At 49.0% G+C, this 21,770-nt stretch overlaps 1 protein-coding gene and 1 non-coding gene across 2 annotated transcripts in view; both read left to right on the forward strand.

Moving 5' to 3' along the window:
• Window positions 1–468: 468 nt before the first annotated feature.
• Window positions 469–21,770, forward strand: part of NTM (neurotrimin) — a 931,513-nt gene continuing 910,211 nt past the window's right edge. The window contains exon 1 of the mRNA XM_057553462.1: window positions 469–715. Within this exon, the coding sequence (XP_057409445.1) occupies window positions 634–715 (82 nt within the window). The 5' untranslated portion in view covers window positions 469–633. The remainder of the gene's footprint in view (window positions 716–21,770) is intronic.
• Window positions 14,771–14,890, forward strand: LOC114238099 (U6atac minor spliceosomal RNA). The gene has a single exon (XR_003623521.1). It is a non-coding gene; the product is annotated as a U6atac minor spliceosomal RNA (small nuclear RNA).

Below are 21,770 nucleotides of genomic sequence, written 5' to 3' on the forward strand. Positions count from 1 at the left end.
TACCAACAAATGAAATCTGACTCATCTTTGCAAGTTTCACCAAGCATGAAAATGTCCCTTTAAAATTTCCTGTAAGTGGTTGCTGGCTGCGGGATTTTTCCAGTGTAAACGGAATCTGAGTTCAGGAGGCCAGGGAATGTCAGAAGGAAAGGGATTTTTTGATGCTTGGGGTTCTGAGATTGTCAGTTTAAAAAATGAAAGTAATATAGAAGGGGCAAAGTGGCATTTATCATGCCATCTCTCCAGGCTCCTGTCTCTTTAATCAGCTAGCCTGATTTGCCCAGTAAATGATTCCTGAGTGTGTGTGTGTGTGTGTGTGTGTGTGTGTGCGCCCGCGCGCGCGTGTGTTGTAGCTCTGTCAATCCTTGGATTAGAACCAATGATTGCAGCTTGTAGGAGGGCTGTCCAGGGCCAGATTGTACGAGGTGTCTCAGTGCCAGAGTATGAGGAGAGATAATTACTGAGAAGTCACACTCTCTCCCATCCTTGGCTTTCTTGTGGTGTCCTTCAGCAAAACAGTGGATTTAAATCTCCTTCCACCATCTCGAGAGCAACGCAATCTGTCAGGAAAGGAAGAAAGAAAGAAAAAACCCGAACCTGACAAAAAAGAAGAAAAAGAAGAAAAAAAAAATCATGAAAACCATCCAGGCAAAAATGCACAATTCTATCTCTTGGGCAATCTTCACAGCGCTGGCTGCTCTGTTTCTCTTTCAAGGTAAGAGCTTGCTATTGATTTGCCTACAGTCGACCCAGGAATTGTACAGTGTGCTGTTGATGATTCGCAGACTCTCTGAGTCGGCTCTGCTGTGCGGTTGGTTTGCAGGTGGGGGAGAGAGCGTCCGACCAGCATGGCTGGGAGTTCATCCTCCCTCCCAGGCTGTGAGGATATTGATTTGATGCTGGCTGCTGCCGGAACGGTGGGTGGGTGTGTGGGGCGGGGGGGGGGGGATGTACGTGCAGAAGTAAAATGTGTCTGGAGCTCCCGTTCGGTACGTGGCTGTGTGCTGGTCCCCTGGACCTCCGTACATTCTTGCACACACACGATAGATGGAGACACATGGAATCACGGATTCGGAGGGCGACGGGGCTGCTAACGCATTGCTTATGGTACTGGGAAGAAATTACGAGAGGAAACTTTAAATATCTATCGGCCAGTAAACTTGCAAAGCTTCTGCAAGGAGCAAACAGAAAATGCAGGCTAGGCATAATCAGGTACCTGTGCATCGTGGTCAGAGAGCCAGCTAGAAGGGCTGGATCAGTCTGCAGCAGTGGTGGGCAGCCGGGGCAGTTTCCCATGTGTTTTGGGGTGTGTTTGTGGAGGGGGGCAGCGGGGCATGGTGACAAGCGGGTAAGAGGCTGTAGGAGCCAGCAGGGCTCTGAAATTCTGGAAAGCTCTCCTAAGTTGAAGGGAGAGAGGCGTGAAGAGTCGAATGCTAATGTTCGGTTTCTTCCTCTTCTGGGAAGCGGAGCCGAGGGGCTGCAGTTGGGGCCAGGCTTGCTGGGGCTGAGCGCGCGCTGTGACGTGGCCCTGCGGTGCTGGGGTGGCTTGGGATCCGCTTCAACCTTGAGTCCACTCGCTGCACCGGGTGGCCCCGCGCTGTGTCCCGGCTTTCATGTCCCAGCAGCAGCATTACCTGCCCACCTGCTTGCTCCCATCCCCCCTATCCTTTGAGGGTCTGGCTTGCCTCTTTCTTTTTTGAAGATCCCTGCACTCCCAGGGACTGAGACGGGCAGAGAAACTTTCCCCGGGTGGTCCAGCACCATCTCCCAGAGGACCCCTTGTGGAAGCTCAGCCCTGGCAGCTGAGTCCCCAGAGGAAAGTTCACTCCCAGGGGGTGGAGAAGGCTGAGGAGTCCCACCCACCTGATTCCCTTCCCCACTGCAGCACGGGGCTTTCGTGGTCCGGACTGGTCCCCACCTCGGGTCCCGCTGACCTCCCTCTGAGGGTGGGCTTTGGGGACTGTCCCCTTGCCATAGTTGCAGGGGTGACCACGCAAGGTGGGCAGAGGGACCAGGCTGGGAAGAATCAAATGCGTGTGTACCTTCGGCTGAGGCTCGAGGGGGAGGAAGGGGGCCCCCGGAGGGATCTGAGTTGGACGCAAGCAAGTCCATTGTGCGGGATCTCCTCGCCTCGCCTGCTGCACCCAGCCTCGGGGGCGCCGGCCTCGGGGTGTCTCTCCTCCCTCACGGGGTGGTGGGTGTGAGAGTGAAGGAGGCCACGTGGCAGCAGCCCTGATTGACTCCTCTTACGTAACAAGGAGCTGTGGCAGCATGTGTGTGTGTGTGCACGCGCACGTGTGTGCAAACCCCAGCTTGTACTGGGTGAACAGGGGCTCACCAGTGAGGTCAGAGCCCCAACTCTGGCAGGGGGGAAACTGAGTCCAGAGCCAGGGAGCCTCAGGGGAACAGCTTCTATCATGTTAACCACAGAAGCGGAAACTCACTAGGCAAGGGGTGGAGTGAGGGGTCAGAGGAAGGGACAGGGAAGGTCCCAAGACCGCCATAATTTCCATCTGTCCTGAGGTCTGTGTCTCTTCCATCTGTAACTTCAAACCGGAGACAATGGCCAAAATTCCACCATCCACAGCCCCACTGGCTGCATGCCAGGAGCCCCAGGGCCATGCTGAATTTACATATAAATTAGCATACGTGATTTTTTTTTTCATCAGAAATAAATGCAGGGAAGCATATTTGCTCATACTTTGAATCATTCCTGAATAGATGGGAAGGAAGTGGTGATGCAAAATTCTCCAGGGGGAATTCTGATTTTGCATTCTTGTTGCCGTCTTGGGGTGGGGATGGAGGTGACTTGGTTACCCCAGCTCTCCTCACATTCTACCAAATCCTGCTTTTCCTAAGACGAATAATGGCCTTATTTGTTCTACCCACCTCGAGCCAGTTCTGAATAGCCTTCAAAGTGTCACAAAAGAACCGGGCTGCCCAATTTTAAGGCAAAGGGACCCCCAAGACCCCTGAGCCACATGCCAGTTGGGCCAGCCAACATGATGTGTGTTTTCTCTTCAAGGGGGTGGGAGCTGGAGTCGGCCAGCTACCTCTTATCAAACTCACAGAATTACTGAGGCAGCCACGTCTTGCCTGCAATAATCCACCCCTATTGCCTTGACCCAGTGGGACTAGTTAGAATGCAGTACACATTCTAAGGCAATTTTTTCTTCTCCTCCTGTTTTTGTTTTAAGCTGGCTCTTCCTAAAGCCGTTACTTCCTGGGTTTCTTGCCTTCTTGAAAAGGTGTCCGGGGCTAGGGGCGGGTGACGGACCCCTCCCTGACCTGCTCCTCACCTCTACCCCACCAGCAACCATGATCCAGCTTAGATGGGGAGGGAGTCAGCACTGATTAGTGATGGGCGGGAGGGAGGGGGTGATTAGCGCCCTGGGGCTCTGGCCCTAAGAAGATCTGAGGTTGATTAACAAGAGCTCCTCCTAGTTCCTGGGAACCAGAGTGAGGACCGGGATTAGGCCGCTGTCCTTTGCAGCACGCCGCCCACCTTCTGCCACTGAGAGGCTCTGACAGGAATGGCTGGTGGTGCTGCAGCTTCTCTCCTCCTGGGAACCCGACCGTTTCTCCTTCGAAGGATTAATGCTCCTTTCAGCACCTTCCGAGGAGCTTGGCTAGATTCCTGTCTTACCTTTCTCATTTTCTCTCACCTTCTCACATCCCGCATCAACGCACCTGCCCACTTACACACAGGCAGGGCAGCGGGGAAGGGGGAGGAGATGGGGCTAGGTTCACCCTCTCGTTCTCTGGGCACCAGCAACATGGACACCGTTCAGCTGGGCGGATTGGCCAAGTTCCTGCCACTCACGGTAAACGCTTGGGTGCCAGCCGCAGCCTGAGCTGGGCAGAGCTTCTGAGATGTGAGGGGGGCAGATGAGACCATAACAATGGTTACTGGCAAAGTGAAAAATCGGTTTGGGATGATGGGATCCTGGGCCTGATGTAAGCATTGTGGGCACTTGGAAGCATGGCCAAAAAGACGTTCAGGGGAGACTGCAGAGGAGCTTCACAGTGTGGACCCTGGCTGCCAGGCTTGGCGCTGCCAACTGGGGGCGAGCCATGGGTGAGCCGCGGACGGCACAACAAATGCTGCTCACCTCCACCCTTCACACACGGTGACGGTCCTCGGGGCATTTGATCGAGGTGGCCGGAGGGTCCCAGCCGGGGCCATTCTTGGGTCGCAGCTTTAGTTGCCAGGCACACAGCCTTGTCCTGGTGCTGCTTCTTCCCTTTGTCAGTTTTAAAGCCAAATATGAGCCCTGGAACCCCTTCTCACCCTGTGACATCTGCCCCTGACTTCCGTGGTTTCCCAGTGGCCTCTCCTATGGTGCTGAGATGAAGGGTGCTGAGTTCTGTCCCTGAAGGGCCTCTCCTGGTCCCCTGCTTGTGTGCTCTGCCAGGCACTGTGTCCCAGCAGCTCCCCGGGGCTCTGCCCCTGCACCCATGCAGTCTGGCAGCCCTGAGGAGCAGTGACCCAGGCTGGGGCCAGCTATGTGTCATGGATGGACCACACCAGTGTTGGCTTTAGCCACAGTTTATCCCTTGGGACGAGGTGAGCTCTCTCAACATCCTAAGCAGTGGTGACATTTCTGAGTCAATGTGGGACACGTGATTCTGGGACGTCCAGGAACATACTGGAAGGATTTGCGATGCTCTTGCCATCTGCTCCTGGTGGAAACACTTTGGAGAGGATGATTGTGTCTAGGATTTGTCTCTGTTCCAGAATTTTTAGGTTTGGAGCTCATGACCTGCTCTTGCCCATCAACTAGAATGATAAAGATGCAGAAAACTCCCACTTTGCTTTATATATAACCTCAGCAGAGGTCCTACAGACCCTTCAAATACCCTAATGAGCGTGCCTGCCAGATTTCCAGCCAGTTCTGGTGGCCTGAGCACGGCTGGGTGGGGAGCAGGTACATCCAAACTCAAAGTCCCCCATGTTTTCTGTAGGTGGAAATACTTCCCTCTGTGCGCCCGTCTCCCCACCTGCCTCAGCATGGGAAGCAACTCCCCTGGGTGTTGTAAGGACTCATTAAGGCTTGTAACGCGGCAAACATGTGGTGCTAAGTGGAGCTCCATGCTGAGCCTGCTGGTATTTACGCAGCTCCTTCTCTTTCTGCTCTACTGGCTTGTTACATGTTTACTTTATGTCTGTAGTCATTTGAAATTCAATAAAACTAATTAAACATAAAAAATGAAAACACGCAAAAATAAGGTAATCGACGGTGCACAGGTCGGATGGGGTTGGGTACCACATCTTCCCAGGTGTCTCCTCCCACCTGGTGGCAGAGGCCTCCTGCCCTTAGAGGATGCGCTGGTGAAGACAGGAAGGGATTTAGAAGAGACGTGTGGTGGGGACCATACCTCCCATCGTTTTGTAGGGGGGAGACTGTTCAGGGAGGGGCAAGGGGGTGGGACCAATGGCAGTGGGAGGGGCCCTGGGGAGGAGGAGGGTGAAGCCAAGAGTTCTAGAGGGGAAAAAAACAGCTCTAAGCTGTATTGGCAAAGGGTGGGAAGAAGAGGACTCTATCCTCTGCCTTGACTGATTTCGTCCAGTAACCTCTAGAATTTGTATTTTATTTTATGTATTTATGTATCTGTTTCTGCAACCTTCTGGACTGAGCCCGCTCTTGCTGTGGCAGCTTAGACTTACAGGAGCTTCCGCGAAGAGATGTGTGTTCCTCCGCCATCCCGCTCCTTCTCGCTCTCCCTGCTTCTCCCTCTCTTCCTCTCCCCTTCCCTCCCTCCGTCTTTCTGCCCTCTCTCCTCCTCTTCTCTGCCCTCCCTATTCTCTTTCTCTCTCTCCCCTTTTCTTTCTCCCTTTCATTTTCCCCTCTCCTCCGTGGGAAACATAATTGATCAGCTGACAGATCTGGGTCAAGCTGGCAGGGGCTGCTCTGCCTTGCACAGGCTTGCCCAGGAGAGGAGGGGGGTCTGTCCTCCCGGGTCACAAGGAGCCCAGATGACGCGGTGCAGTGATGGTGGGGGGACCAAAGAACCAGTGGCGAGTTCATGCCCCATAAGTGTGGCTGGGACCCCAGTGACGGCAGCGTCCTCAGCTGTTGCGTGTCCCCGACACTCCGGTGTTCCACGTCCCTTTTCCCTTTGCCTCTTTCCTGCTTCTGTTTAGCTTCTACAACCTGCTTGCTCCCGTGCCCTCGTTCTTCTTTCTGCTTGCCTCCCTACCTTTTCTCCTCTTTCCAAAACCAGGACAGGAGATCTCAGAATCTCCCCCACTTAAGTCATATTAGAGAAATGGCCTTTGGTTTACTTGCAAGAAGAAAAACAGAAACTCTGCCAGAAGAGCTCTGTAAGTCATTTGCAAACCGCAGAACAAACCAACAACGATTCACATTTTCATTGCTGAGAAAAAAGTATTTCAAGAGAGACTGTCAAGCTGAGAAACCAAATATTGGAAAACACGTTCTTCAGCTCTGTTACTAAGGACATCTTAGGTTACTAAATTTGATTTCTTTCTTTCTTTTTTTTTTTTTTTGGCTTCTCGAAGAGTATTGTCCTTTACAGTAATAGAAGAATGTTCAAAAGATGGACGGGTTTTGGCTTCAATTGCTCATTCAAATTCACTCTCCAGAGGTGCCTCCTTTGCTTCTCCTTGGTGGTGGTGTCACCAAACTCTAATCCAACACAGACTAGATCTAGTTGTTTATTTGTCCGTTGGTTCAATCACCTGGCAAGTGTTTATTGAGTTCCTATTATGTTCCCTGCATTGTCGTAGGTGCTGGGAATATATCAGTGATCAAAGCAACTAAAGACAGAGTATGGGGACTTCCCTGGTGGTCCAGTGGTTAAGACTTCACCTTCCAATACAGGGGGTGCGAGTTTGATCCTTGGTTGGGGAGCTAAGATTCTACATGCCTCGTGGCCGAAAAACCAAAACATAAAACAGAAGCAATATGGTAACAAATTCAATAAAAGACTTTAATAATGGTCCACATCAAAAAAATTCTTAAAAAAAAAAAAGAGTACAGTCTCCCAGATTTGATTTGATTTGCCGTTCTTTATAATCACATTGGGAAGAAGCAACAGGACCAGAAGCAAGGGGGGGCATGTTGCGTGTCATGGCCTCCTGCACAGTTGCTTGTGCAAATTATGATGGGCGGGAAGAACACAGCAACCCTGGATGCTTGTTTTTAGGTGGGGAGCACTGGGGGAGGAAGCTCCACCTGGCTCTGGGTCCATCCTGTAGCAGCTGCTGCCTCTGCTACACCACCTTGACTCCTGCCGCAAGGGGCTCAGGGCTGTGTGACGCTCCCTCAGTTAGCACAAGGATGGCGAAACCTGGTGTGAGGTGGTTGGCTTTGTGACTACTGGCTCTTGTCATTCGAGTTATTGGTTGATTCTTGGCACCGTTGCCATCCTATCCAGCGGCCTGTCCACCACGTTTGTGCCCTGCCTTCTGCATAGAACTAGACGGTCAAAGGGGGCAATGGGGGCCACTTACACAGGGCAGGGCAGGGTTTGCTGAGGCAGCTGGTCGGGGTGAGGCAAATGCAGTTCAGGGGACTCTGAGGGATTCAAATTTCAAGGTAGACTTAAGATGACCTCCCTTCTGAGAACCTATTTTTTTTTTTTTGCTACCCACTCATCACACCCTAATTTAGGGTTCCTGGAATAATAGACACACGTCGTCATTTATTTGTTCTCCTCTGATGCTCCAACTGTGGTTGGGACACAAGTCTTCTTTCAATTGTCAACTTGTGTGTTCAGCCTTATGTACCCAAAGGGAGTCGAGCTTTTCTTCCGCTCACATTGTGTGCTGTAGCTGCCCCCGGATGCTTTAGGAACATTGCTTACCCCACTGCTTCTGTCTGCATTCCCATAGTGGTGGTGATGCTTCTTAGCTTTTCCCCTGTAGGAGAACAGGTAAGTGCCTTTCTCACGGACCCATGATTCTTCCAAGTCAAGCAACCTGGAGCAATTCTACCTCTTCTGACCCTGTGTCAGATGTTAGAAGGTCCTCAGTGGGTAGGTGCAATGTATCTTTATTTGCAATATTCCCATTTTCTAAGCCAGTGGTCTTCAAATTTGTTCTACCATAGAATCACCTGAGGAACTTTATAAAAGTGTCAATGTCTGGACCCTATCCCAGAACAATTACATCACAGTCTCATTGTGAGCTGTTTGGATATTTTTCAGAGCTCTCTAAGGGGTTCCAATCTGTGGCCAGGTTTGCAAACCATACCTCTCAAGTCATCTGAAAATGTTCTCCGACCTGGAATAAGACACATCCACTCCATGAGCCTCAGTTGCTTCATCTCTAAAATAAAGCAGTTGGACTAAAAGATTTTCAAGTTTCATTTCAAGTCCCACATTTTGCAATTCCGCAAATCGTCTTTTTGAGTCTACTCCTTGAAAGGTAGTGGTGCTAGAAGAAAATATTCAGAAGCAGTCTCTGTTTGTAGGAAGCTAAGAATATGAACACAGTCACAGACGGACGACCAAAGTTGGAACGTGTGAGTGGTGTGTGTGCACACAAACACTACACACTGTATCATACATACTGTATCACATATCCGTACATGCATGCGCTTCTTCATCAAGAAGGCATCCTTCAGGTGGGAAGAAAGGATGAACTAGTCACGGCATTTCAGGTAGGGGGACTCAGGAACAATAACGATCAACCCTATAGGAGAAATTCAGGAGCCTTGGAATATGTGAATATGGGTCAAGAATGAATGTGTTAGAGGCAGGTTTAGAGCAAGCTAAGTGATGGTGAGCCTTGGCAGAAACTCCATTCATAAGTGTGAAGCTTTGCATTTCTCCCTCCTGGCCTCCACTCCCGCTCGCTCCCCAGGAACTGGCTATGAAGCCTGCTGCTTCCACCGCTCTCCTTCTCACAGGCGACAAAGGCTCCGTGCTCAGAACCCCAATGGCAATTTGGCAGCTACTGTGTTAGGCAGAGTGATGCTGGCCCTCCCCTCCAAGCCAGGTCAGACCCTGCAGTGCAGGCAGGAGTGAAAGCTTGCCTGTTTTGATGGAGTCAGCAGGTGTAGGAGGCGCCAGGGGAGCAGAGCTATCATGCAAATTTGTACCAAGTGCAGTCACTGGGTAACTCACAAAGTGTTCACGCTGCTGTGTCAGGCAAGCCAGAGTCGCAGCCAGCCGAACCCAGAGGAACGTTCAGGATGGTTTAGTTCAATCCCTCTCTTGGAGCTCTAACACCCCAAAAGTACAGCTGCAGTGGTCCCCTAACTTCTGTCTCCAGTATGGGGGGAACTTGCATCTCTCCGGAGAGCTATTACATCTGACCGTTCAGGAAGACAGGGAGACAAAGGAGAAGGAGAATCTGTCTTCTTATCCATTCCAGCCATTTGCTCGAGGTCTGGAGAGAACACACAACATAGCGGCTGGATTGCCTGGGTCCAAACCTTGGCTCTGCCACTTCCTAGTCTGAAACCTTTGGCGATTTAATCAACTTCTGTGGGTGATTCAGTTTCCTCTTGTATAAAACAGAGCTACTTCTGAGTCTTACCTTTAAGGCTGGTATGAGGATTAAATAAGTTACTGCAGATAAAGTGCTTGGCACATAGTAAGCTCTCAGTAAATATCACCTAATAGTATTATGATTGCTGCTAATACTACTACCCACAAGGCTGATTTTTCTTCCACATGACTTTTCTTCAAATATTTGAAAACAGGATTCCCTCCCCTTCTCCCTTAGTTAAATATTCCAAGCTTTTCTCCTATATTTCTCTGTATAATCATTCATAGATAGGGTGCTGATGGCCCTTTTCTAAAGTTATTCTGGCTACTTTATGTTCTTTTTAAGGTAAATCTCCTCCCAGTGTGCTCCGAGTAGCCCAGAATATTACAGGATGTAGCCTCTCCTGATTCCGGATCAGGATAAAATGAAGTCTCAGCTCTTTGGAAAGGCATGACCCAGGGGCGCCGGCCTCTCGCCTCACCCTACCCCCGGTCCGTGGATTCCTAGGGCTTTTCTGAGGTTTCCGCCGCCTAGTACTCGGGCACATGCTCCCCCTGCTGAGGGCTGCCCCGCCCACCTGGAAAACGCTTGTTGTGACTCAGGACAAAACTCCAGGCTCGGCGTCCCTTTGGAGCCCCTCCTTCTCTCTGTTCTGCCTCCACTGCTCTGGCAGTTCCTTCCGGCCTTCGTGTCCGCTGACATCTGTGTGCCTACCTGCTGACACGTCTGTCTCCCCTCACTGGCCCGTGAACTCCTGGAGGCCCGGGACCGCCTTGTACATCTGCCCACTCAGCACAGTACCTGACGCACGGGCGACCCGCGTTTATGGATAAGACGAAAGGGGGGAGAGAGAGAGAGAGAGAAAGACGCCCTTAGGTGTGTGAGGAGCCACAGAACCCTATAGACTCAGGGTGAGCTGTAATTAACCCTTCCTTCTCCTATGCCTGTGTTGTACTGTGCACGCGGCAGCCTGGCCTCGAAACTTACCCTTTCTGAAGTCTTTTTATTAGATTCAACTCGTATCTTCTTCCGACAAGATCTTTTTTGGACCCTGAATATGTAATCCCACACATCAGTAATCCCTCCTGGTTATAACCAGATGTAAACCAGATGTGATAGGCGCCCAGGGAGCGGGAGATGAGCTCACTCTTCCTGGCTAAACTCACCCAAGAGCAGGAAGTGGGACCTCCAGTGGTCAGTGGGTCCGAGGTGTGGAGGAAGCGACTGCTCTCTGAACCACTTTGGCATCAGAGGGGGCACCAGGGGCCAGGGAAGGGTGCACCTGAGAAAAGAGGAGAGTGACTGGGGGGATTTGTTTATCTGGAGAAGGAAAGTGGGCGAGTGCTTCTTACTTGCTTCTTCCAACCTGCTCTGCCTCTTTCTTCACCATCCATTGCCCCCCACGGCATTTGACTGTCCTCTAAACAGCCAGAGGACACCTGGCCCAAACATGAAAAGATTGACAACCTTCTTTCTCAATGCAATTGGTGATGCACAGACATCTGCAGGTAGATAAACCATTTTGCCCAGTCTGAAAGCAAATAAGAATGATTATTCTATATTTCTTCTTCCTTTTCCCGTAAAACTTCTGAATAGGAGGATCCAAATGTCTTATCACCACTTTTTCATTACTTTCTTGCACTGCTGAATCCTTGTCCAAGGCTAGAATAGTTTAATCATCAAACCCAGAAGCGTTTTTGGACTTCTAGAGTTGCGGGAGGTACCTTGGAGTTAGCCCGATCCCCCACCCAAGACAACCATCCCACCTGAATGATGTTCGCTAATTCCTGCTCACCAACTCCAGGATTTCCAGTGAGCACATGCTCACTGCCAGAGTCGTGGTCCCAGTTCCGGCTATCTATCCAAATCGCCTGTGGAGATTGTCATAAGCAGAGGCCCAGATTCAACTCACAAAAATTCTCATTAAATGGATCAGAATGGGGCAAGGTCACCTCTGCTTTGAAACACCTATGACTCTACAGTGCAGATACAGTGGAGATCAACTGATACTAGCCTCCCTTTGCATAGTGGATAAACTCTGTGAGAAAATACTGTTCAGTATAAATTCTATCCTTCCTCTTTATAAACAGGGCTCTAAACTTGTTCAGGGCAGCAATGTGCCTGTTTATAATACATACCTCTGAGATTTCCTTAGAGCTGTGAGGATGGTCATGCCATGCAGGTCAGGCCAATGGAAAGTGAGCAGAAGTTTCCCGGGTGGGAGTTTGTGGGTTATACTCAGGAAGGCTGTGCTTTGTGAACCCTACCACCCCCCTCCTCCAGCCTTTTCTTGACTGAGAGCCTGGCATACTACGCAGGGGTCCAGGAACCAACTTGCAAACAGGAGGACAAAATGGCATCAGAATGGCAAACACATCCAGAATGGCAAAACAGGAAGCTCTTAGGTTGAACTAAATGGACTTGCTGTTTTAGTAAATCAAAAATAGCTGAGTATGAACAATTTCACATGGCTCAATCTAACAGAAGGACCCCAAGTTCAAGAAAACATAGCAGTGATGCCAGCTCTGGAATACCTATGTCCACACTTATTATTTATGGAAAAAAAATCCCCATATAATTAGGTTTCAATTACTTGCAGTTGAATACAATCCTGGAGAATCTACGTGGAGCAAAAATTTGCCTCTTCGTAACTTATGCCAGTTAGAGCCACTCAGAATACAAGTAATATTGTGTGATGCAGTTTCTTTCTAAGAGAAGACTATTATGGACCCAAGTTATCTTATCTTGACACTCTTAGTTCCCTCTCGTCTTTATCACGGGCATCACTTCTAGACCACTAATCACCCTGATCACTATCTTCTAACGTTGCTCCAGTTTGATAATGATCCACTAAAAGGCATTACCAGAGAGATTGTTCCTGATATAGTCTGATCGGTAGGGTGTGGAGTGGGCTATTAACTACCACCGTTTGGACTTTATATCTAGGACCACTTTATTATTATATTCATTTCTTTTCCTTTTCAGATATTCCATGCGATTGCTCATTGGCGTTGCACTCATTACCCTGACTAAAATTATTCAAGACCTCTCCCATCCTTGCTTTTAAGTATATGAAATTTCATTTCACGTGGGCCCATTATTTAAATCCACTGAGACTATTTTTGTATTCTGATAAGCTGTCACCATCAGCTTCGTGTCATCCCCAAGTGATATAGACTTGTCACGTCCACATCACCAAGGTGAATGATTAAAAAAAAGCAAAATCATAGATTCAAGGGCATGGCCGAGTTCTTACTTACATTTATATATCATCCACTCCAGAATGATTTATTCAGACTCTACTGTGTGCTGGCCATAAACAACAGGTCCTGGTTCTTATACTCAGTGAAGTAAGACAATTCAATACAACATACTATGTGCTGGGATAAAAGCAAGTCATGTTTGCTATGGCAGCATCTAGATTTCTGAGGTCAGAGAACTCTTCTAGAAGGAAGAGATGTTAAAGCTGAGACACAAAGGTGAAGAGATTCAACCAGGTAAGAGGAGAGAAAAGTGTTACAATGAAAGGAAATGGCGTAGGCCAAAGCCTAGAGGCAGGAGAGAATGGTAGGAATTTAGGAATCCAGTATCCCATCTGGCTAGATTGAATGTGTTTGTATAGTTTGTGGGGATAAAGCGGGGGTGGAGGGGCAGGTTCTAGGTAGAAAGACAAGGGGTTTAGGTAGAGAAGTAGTCACAGGTCAGACCTTGAATGGCTTTATGGTTCTTGTTAAAGAGTGTATTCTGAGGGAAGAAAGGGTGTGGAAGGGCTGTATGCCCGACAGTAGCATGATTAGCTTTGCAGTTTTAATCGTTAAATAACATTGTTTGGGTTACTTAAAAATGTTAAAATGTTCCTCTAGTTGCAGTGGGGGAGTGAATTAAAAGGGGACAAGAGTAGAGGTATGGCAGCCAATCAGGCATGAGTTAACCAGGTGAGAATACCTGGCGGAGACGCAGAGACACGGGTATCCAAGGGTCCTGGACTTAGAGGGTGTGACCTGGAGATGGAGAGCAAAAACAATGGTGTGTGAGAAAGGGAAATGGAAGAGGACTTCTAGTATCTGGGTAAATGGGACACAGGCAGGTTTTAGGGGGGTGGTGATGAATGCAGTTTGGGTCATAATGGTTTTATTGGTGTACACAGAGCACTGCACTATGAAGTTAGTTGGACGGCTCTGGAACCCTGGAAAGTTATCTGAGCTTGAATGAAGACGGTCTTCAACACAGACACAGTTAATTACCCAGGAAGAGAGTAGAGAGGAGGTGAAGAGAAATGGGGCAGACAACTAGGATTTAAGGATTGGGAAGGGACAAGATCTTGGGAAAACGATTGACGAGAAGTGGCCAAAACATGGGAGAAAAACCAGGAGAGGATGACGGCATCGGGGTCAGAGGACATGTGTTTGGGGAAGGCAGGAGTGTTAGCCTAATCAAATGCTGCTGAAGATCAAGTAAGGTCTGACTTAGGGATGAATATCTTCTGTCCTCTTGGGAGAACAGTCTTGTGGGCTGGAGCCATAGTGTGGGGATAAAGTGGGGTGAGAATAAAAATGTGGATAATTATTTCAAAATTTTTTAAAGAGAGAGAAAGTAGGGAGACCAAGGGTGGGCTGCAGATGGAGAGAAGGTTGTTACCTTTGTAAGATGGGGAAGCCGGCTCTGAATGTGTGTGGTAGGGGCTGCTACAGGGGGGCATGAAGGGGGGCACAGGAGGTGTCGGACTGGGTGAGGGCCCTCGGGGAATGTAGAGGGTGGGGTGGGAGCAAATCTTGAGCACAGGCAGAAAAATGGGTCTTAAAGAGAAGGGGACAGACCAGTATCGTTAGCATTTAAAGAAGGAGACACGTATTTGGAAATATCCATTACCATTGGATTCAGCCACAAATGACAACAATACACAGTGAGAGTGGTTTAAAGAAGACAGGAATTTATCTCTGGTTACAAAAACATTCCACCGTGTTCCTGGCTGGAGTTTCTGAGGGACCCCATCCTGTCTGTGGCTTGGATCCATTGTACATGGTCTAAGTTGGCAGCATCCTTGGGCCAGGCCGTGAGATGAAAGAGAAGAAACAGAAGAAGGGGCAGAACGCACACGCGGACTGCATCCCAAAGAAGCTCCCTCCCTGGAAGCCCTCACAGGACACCCTTCCTCACACGCCTTGGGCCAGAACTTGGTCACACGGCCACATTGAGATGCAGGAGAGGGTGGGAAAGGTACCATCCACTTTGGATGACCACATGCCCAGACAAATTCAGGGGCCTACAACCATGGAAGAAGAGGGCTGTGAATATTAAGAGGCAGTTCTCCTGTTGTATGAAAGGGGGGAGGTTAAACTTCCCTTGACGAGGATGCGAGAGGCCCTCAGCCTAAACAAGAAGCACATGGTTAAGGCATCACCACTCTCTGAGATCTCACCCTGGCTTTTCCACATCTCTAGTCATTAGGGAAATGCAAATCAAAACCATAATTCGATACTACTTTATGCCTATTAGGATGGTTATCAGTTTTTAAAAATGGTGATGATACAGAGAAACTGAATTAGGACCCTTGTGCACTGCTGGTGGGAAGGTAAACCGGTACAGCCACTGTGGAAAACAGTTCTTCGTTCCTCAAAAAATTAAAAATGGAATTACCATATGATCTAGCAATTCCACTTCTAGGTATATACCCCCAAAAGTTGAAAGCAGAGACTCAAACAGATATTTGCACCCCAATGGTCATAGCAGCATTATTCACAATAGCCAAAAATAGAAGCAACCCAAGTGCCCATCCGTGGAGGAATGGATAAACAAAACGTGGTCTGTACACACAACCAAATATCATCCAGCCTTAAGGAAATGAGTGTATAAAATCCTGACGCAGGCTATAACAAGGAAGGACCTTGAAGCCATTATGCTGAGTGAAATGTCAGACACCAAAGGACAAATATTGTATGACACAACTTCTATGAGGTACTTAGAACAGGCAAATTCATAGGGACAGAAAGTAGAATAGAAGTTACCAGGAGCAGGGGATGGGGAGTTATTATTTCATGGGTATAGAGTTTCTGTTTGGGATGATGAGAGATTTGGGGAGATAAATCTGATGGCTGTACAACATTGTGAATGTTCTTAATGCCACTGAATTGTATGCTTAAAAGTGGTTAAAATGGTAAATTTTATGTTATGTGTATTTTACCACAATAAAGAAAAATGGAAAAAAGAGAGAAAGTTAGCTGTCTTTGGCACTCTATGGATGCAGGCAAAGTGTTTTTTTTTTTTTTTAAAGAAACTGCAACCAATTTTATTTATTTATTTATTTTTGGCTGTGTTGGGTCTTCGTTTCTGTGCGAGGGCTTTCTCCAGTTGCGGCGAGCGGGGGCCACTCTTCATCGCAGTGCGCGGGCCTCTCACTATCGCGGCCTCTCTCGTTGCGGAGCACAGACTCCAGATGCGCAGGCTCAGTAGTTGTGGCTCACGGGTCCAGCTGTTCCGCGGCATGTGGGATCTTCCCAGACCAGGGCTCGAACCCATGTCCCCTTCATCGGCAGGCAGACTCTCAACCACTGCGCCACCAGGGAAGCCCCCAAAGTTCTAAGCTTAGTGGCAGGAAGCAGAAGAAGTTTATGTTTGATCGTTTTTATTTTCTCTGAGTATAATTCGAGGAAGGTCTGTGTCTGCACGCATGCGTATACAGGTTCCTGTTTATGCCTATAGCTCTGTAAGCTGGCTTTTCCAGGAAGCAGAAAAGGACTGAACATAGTTGTTTACATAGTGGTGGAGGGCACTGGACAGCAAATCAGAGGGATTCCACGTAGTATTAACCACTCCCTTCCTCACAACATTCTTTTTTCTCTGGATTTTAAAATGATTGTTATCATTATTTTTTGTTGAAGTGTGGTGGCTCATGTGCAATGTTATATGTTACAGGCGTACAACAGAGTGATTCATAATTTTTAATGGCTATACTCCATTTATAGTTATTAGAAAATATTGGCTACATTCCTCTTTTCTCTGGATTTGTAAGATACGATATGACCTACCCCCCAACTTATTTCCATCTCTTTTCCTGGTTCTTGCCCCACCGTCTAGGAGACGGAGAGACCTTCTCCCAGACATGGTCAGAGCTCATCTCTAACTCAGTTCTCACATTAATTAACTCTGCAAGGAATTACAAAGGTAGAGTTTTACATTGCCAGTTTACAGAACCTATCTGAGTAAAATATATTTCTTGATTTCCACATCGACCAGAATATCCTTTTCTCATCCCAGTTCCATCATTAACTCTAACTTCAGAAATTGAGGGTTTTTTTTCTTTTTCCTGAAGGCTTTATTTTCCTCATCTGTAAATGGGATATTTAAACTTCCTTAGAATGTAGTTTGCACGTTTACTTGAATTATCCTGGGAAACTTGTCACTCAATTCCTACTGGAAAAGTAAAGCCAAGGATCTTAGGAGGTTTCTGAACAGTGTAGGCGTTCGTGTCTGTCCCTCCCCATGAGGGCATCTGCACCCCCTTCCCTCCCCTCCCCCCTCCCACTCCCGCAGTCGCTCACAACTCGCTCGCATTCTGTCTCTGCACTGTCCCTGCGTCTCACTGTCGGCTCAGGCTGCCGGCACTGTCCGTGGACTAACGCTGTGTCTGAACAGGTCTCCTGCTACCAGTTTGCCTCCCAGTTCAGCCCGTCCTCCATCTTGTCCATCATTAATTACCTTGCTACAAAAACAAATTTTGCCACTTCGGTCATTTGCTAAAAATCTCCACTAGCCCACAGGGCTCTCAAGATAAAGCCAGAGTTCCTTAACTTGGCAGGGTCCTTCCCTACCCTCCCCTATCCTGCCCCAGCCTCGGTCCTGTTCTGTCTCCCAGAGTCCTCCTCATATGGCCCTCCAGCCCCACTGACCTGGACATTGACCTGGACACTGACCCCAACGCTGACCCTGGACACTGACCCAGAAACTGACCGTAGATACTGACCCAGAAACTGACTATAGACACTGACCCAGAAACTGACTATAGACACTGACAGGACACTGACACCCTTTCACCTCTCGGTGACCTGGCAGAGCTGCTCTCTGCCGGGTATGTCCTTCCTGCAGGTTCAACACCGTGCAACCCTGCACACACTTGTTTCAACATTGAGAGGGACGGACAGAAGATGGCCAGGAAGAGAACTTAAAAAGCTGAAAAAGGAGAACAACAGGGTTTTGGGACCTGCTTTAACCCACTGATTCTATCCTTAGAGGATCCCTCCCAGAGGTTTCCTTGTTAGGAGTTGGCCTTGGAGTCCAGGGCTTCCGTCCAGTCTGATCTGAGCAAAGTCCCTGAATCAGAAAGTCTGGGACTTTCTAAAAGGCAGCTCCCTGCGTCTCAAGAAGCCCTTCTGGCGGGCGAGTCACCCTACATTTCGAGAACCGCTGACATGAAGCAGTCATGCCGCACAGGTGAGGAGCTCTGATTGGAAGGGCCGCCCCTCAGGGCTCTGTGGGCCTCATGGGAGGGGTCTCGGTTTCTCTGGAATATTCCCACCTTAGGAAAGAACCACCAGACAAAGCAAGCTTCGTGGTATGGAAGCTATGGAAATATGTAGACTATGTAAGTAAATGCAAATTCCCTTTTGCTCGGGTTGCCAGAGTTAGTAAATAAAAATCCAGGATGCCCAACACATTTAAATTCCAGATAAACAACGCATAACTTTTAATTATGCATAGCACATACTTATATTAAAAAATTATTTGCTATTTATCTGAAATTCAGATCGAACTGGGCATCTTATTTTTGTTCTGTTTTTATCTGGCACCCTATTTTTGGTCCATACATGTTCGGTACCTAAGGAAAATAGCCTGATCAGAATTAGGAGACTAAACAGTGAAAGTAAGTTTTCACAGTTTATTTTCTTTTTAATGGGGAGGTACATGGTTCGGCAGGGGAAAAAAAGGACGGCTGCTCTTTCTGGCTCATTGGATTATTTGTAAAATCTACATTTGGGAGAGAAAGATAAGTAGGGAGACAGAGAGAGAAACAGATGGTGGTTGAAAATGGCCCATGTTCCAGAAAGTCCCTCCCCTCTGTTGAGAAAACTGAGCACCTACTATGGTCCACGCCCTGGATCCACACCCCCGACAACAGAAATGAGGGGCAGCTTCAGGGAGACTGCATCCCCTCCCCCGCCAGGCTGCGCCTCCTGACAGCTTTTCTACAGCCACCCCCCTCCCTTACCTGTCCCAGGTGGCAGGATGCCACCTCAGAGGGCGGGGCTGTGGTTCAAAGACTGGGGGATGAGTGACAGGCATCCTAATGGGATGCAGCTGAGGGGGCCGCTTGCTGACAGAACAATTTGCTGGCGCCCAGAATATCCGCCCAGCTCCGCGAAGCGGAAACCCGGGCGTCAGGAGAAATTTCAGGATTTTACCATTCGCCGGGGTGTCAGGTGTTCTGGGAGCCGCACACTTCCCACGGCACTTTTCCAGACCTGCAGCCTTGACACGCTACCCATAGAGGCTTCCAGAGCCCCAGGAATAACAGGCAAAACTATTCCCTTTTTCTTCCCCCTGATCCACTGGTGTTTATGTAAATGACGGAAAAAGCAGTTTTCGGCTTATTTCTGAAGCTTAAAGGCTTCGTGAGAAGCCTATTATTGAAAAATCAGAAACTGCAAAGCAACTTCTTAGACAATGAATTAGCAGCTCAAGGAGCGCCTGTAAGGCCGAGTGCTCGGTAACTGGCTGCCTTGCAAATAGGAACTCCCCCGGGGGTTCAGTCATCAAACACGTGGCAACAGGCTGTCTGTTTCAACACAGTGAGTAATCAAAGGAGATTTGCAGTTAATCCAAATATAACAGAGAAGTATCCAGGGGAAGGCCAGGAAGAGGAGAAACTAGAAGAAAGGTGAGGAGTGGACCGGCGCTTTCTGACCTGGAGTTCCATGTGCCACTGGGACAACGTTGGGGGCCAGGAGGGCTGACCCACCCGAGCGCTTGAGGCACCAACTACCCAGAGGCTTGGCTCTGCATTGACGCAAACCAGACAATGAACCCAGCACCTGCCTCTTCTGCTTGACCAGCGAGGTAAATTTTGGGAGGGAATGAACTAGCATTTGCTGATTTGCTTGACAATTCTGAGTCCCAGACTGGTTTGAGGGGCGGGGGTCAGTCAGGTGGGGATGGACTTGTTACATCTGGGGGTGCTGGTTTGGTGGTGGTTCCACTTCGTCCCTCAGGGGACGGTCCCCAACATGCGGCTATCACAGTGCTTCTCAGAGTGGTCAGCGCCGCCTGGGAACTTGTCAGAAATGCCGACTCGGAGGCCCTACCCGGCCCCAGACCTGTAAACGCTCAGAAACTCTGAAGAGAGGCCCAGCAGTGTGCGGATTAAGAGGCCCTTCAGGTGATTCTGATGCTCGCCGTTGCTCTAGTTTGAGAACCACTGGGTAATGTGATCACCTGGACGCCCCAGGTTCTTCTGCAGGCTTGCCTGTGAGGGATAGCCCTGGCCAGTTCCAGATCCTGGAGCAATTCTGGGCTGACCACTGCCTGCCCTGGTCCCCTCGTGGGGCTTTGGGGCTGTGGGGAAAGAAACCGAACATTTATTAAACACATCCTAGTTCTCAGTACCAGGCACTGGTAAATGTTTTATGTGTGATATTTTATTTAATCCTTTCTACAATTTGTGAGCCAGGTGTTGCCGATAGGATTTTATTGCTGACAAAACTGTGGCTCAGAAAAGTCAGCTCGCCAGGGTCCAGACGTTTCCAGAGCCTATGCTCTTTTCACTGAACCCTACAGCACCTCTGACCCATGTGTCATCTGCCCACAGAACGCCTTGGGTGCCACCTACACAAAGCTCATGCCAGCCTGGCAGGGCCGGCTCTCCCTTCCACCCTCCCCCACCCAGCCGGCTCCTTGCCTCATGTTAATTTCCCACCTGAGTACTGAGCACTTTATAAATAGCAAATCTAAAATGAATTTTCTACCAGCGATCATTAGCTCCCTTGACATCCATTAAACATTCTCGCAAGCAGAGTGAAGTGACAAAAGGGATTGATTTTTACAGTATGCTTAATAGGGGAAAGAAAGAAAGGTGTTGACAAGTCCTTTTTTTTTTTTTCTGTCCTGATATCACGAGGAATTTGAAATCAGTCAAATGACTTTTATCTGCAGAAAAGAAGGCTAGGATTGGGGGCGAGAGGAGAGAGGGTGGAGGGTGGCAGCATCCCAGCTCAGCCCATTCCTGCATCCGTGACAGGTAAACATGCAGTTAGTTAGCTAGTGCCAACCACCAAGATGAATATGTCAGATTTAATGTTTCAAAATATATAGGGTCCAAGCCGGGGAGGGCGTGGGGCCTGGCGGGGGCTGGGAGCGAGTGGGGAGAGGGAAAATCAGCTATCTTCTGCTGAAACTATTGGAAGAATAAATGTGTTGACGCAATAGCTAGAGTTGGAGAAGGCTGGCATATGAGGCACTGTAGCTGAAAATTCAACTTTGATTTCAATTTTCATATTTGTCAGCAATAATTAGATTCACGACATGTTTTGCCACTGTTCTAAAATACTAATAAGTAGGGGCCTTTGTAGTGTGGTTAATGGAGTCTTTTTTTCCTAGCGGGCTAGAAAAATTCCATTAAGGCGAAAAGTCATACTATATTACAGCACTTGAACATCACGGACCTGGCTGCTGCAGTAACGTCTTCCGAGACTGGAGCCCTCTCTTTGAACCAGAGCCCTTGGCTGGGAAGGGGCTTGAGGCTTCATACGCCTCAGCTGTCCATCATTTTCGACCTGCATAGACCTCCGTGGGTCATGGCGGAAGCCAGCCAGCCAGCCAGCCAGCCAGAGACGAAAAGAGAAGCAAATGCAATAAGGCATCGTCGTCGAAAGGATGAGCCCTTATAAGCATCGCCTCCTGGAGCAGGTGGAAGAGAGGACAGGAGTAGAGGGTGGGCAGGGGGGCAGCTGTCCCTGGCTGGGAAGTGTGTCTCCCGCCCGGGGAGAGGAGATCCGTTCTCTGTCCTTCTTCAGACTGGACTCCCCGCTTGTGGTTTAATGCTGCAGCCCCACCAGTGCAGAACCTACGCACCTGTATGCTCCTCTCCTCCCAGGCCCCATTCTGCTCAGCACAGGCTGGATTCTCTGGGGACAGGGTTTGATTAGAAGGTTCGAGGTCTAAGATTTTTGAGTGACTTTTCCCTGGGATGCCTCAACCTCCCTCTGATGTCCCAGGAAACTGCCTGCAGGGAGCGTGTTCTGGGGGTAAATGTCTGCCCCTGCCTGGGTCAGAGTGTAACCCCCGCATCCTCCAGAGAGTGACAGAGACGAGGGTGGGGGAC

Source organism: Balaenoptera acutorostrata, chromosome 9, assembly GCF_949987535.1.
Source record: "Balaenoptera acutorostrata chromosome 9, mBalAcu1.1, whole genome shotgun sequence".
Classification (NCBI taxonomy): domain Eukaryota; kingdom Metazoa; phylum Chordata; class Mammalia; order Artiodactyla; family Balaenopteridae; genus Balaenoptera; species Balaenoptera acutorostrata.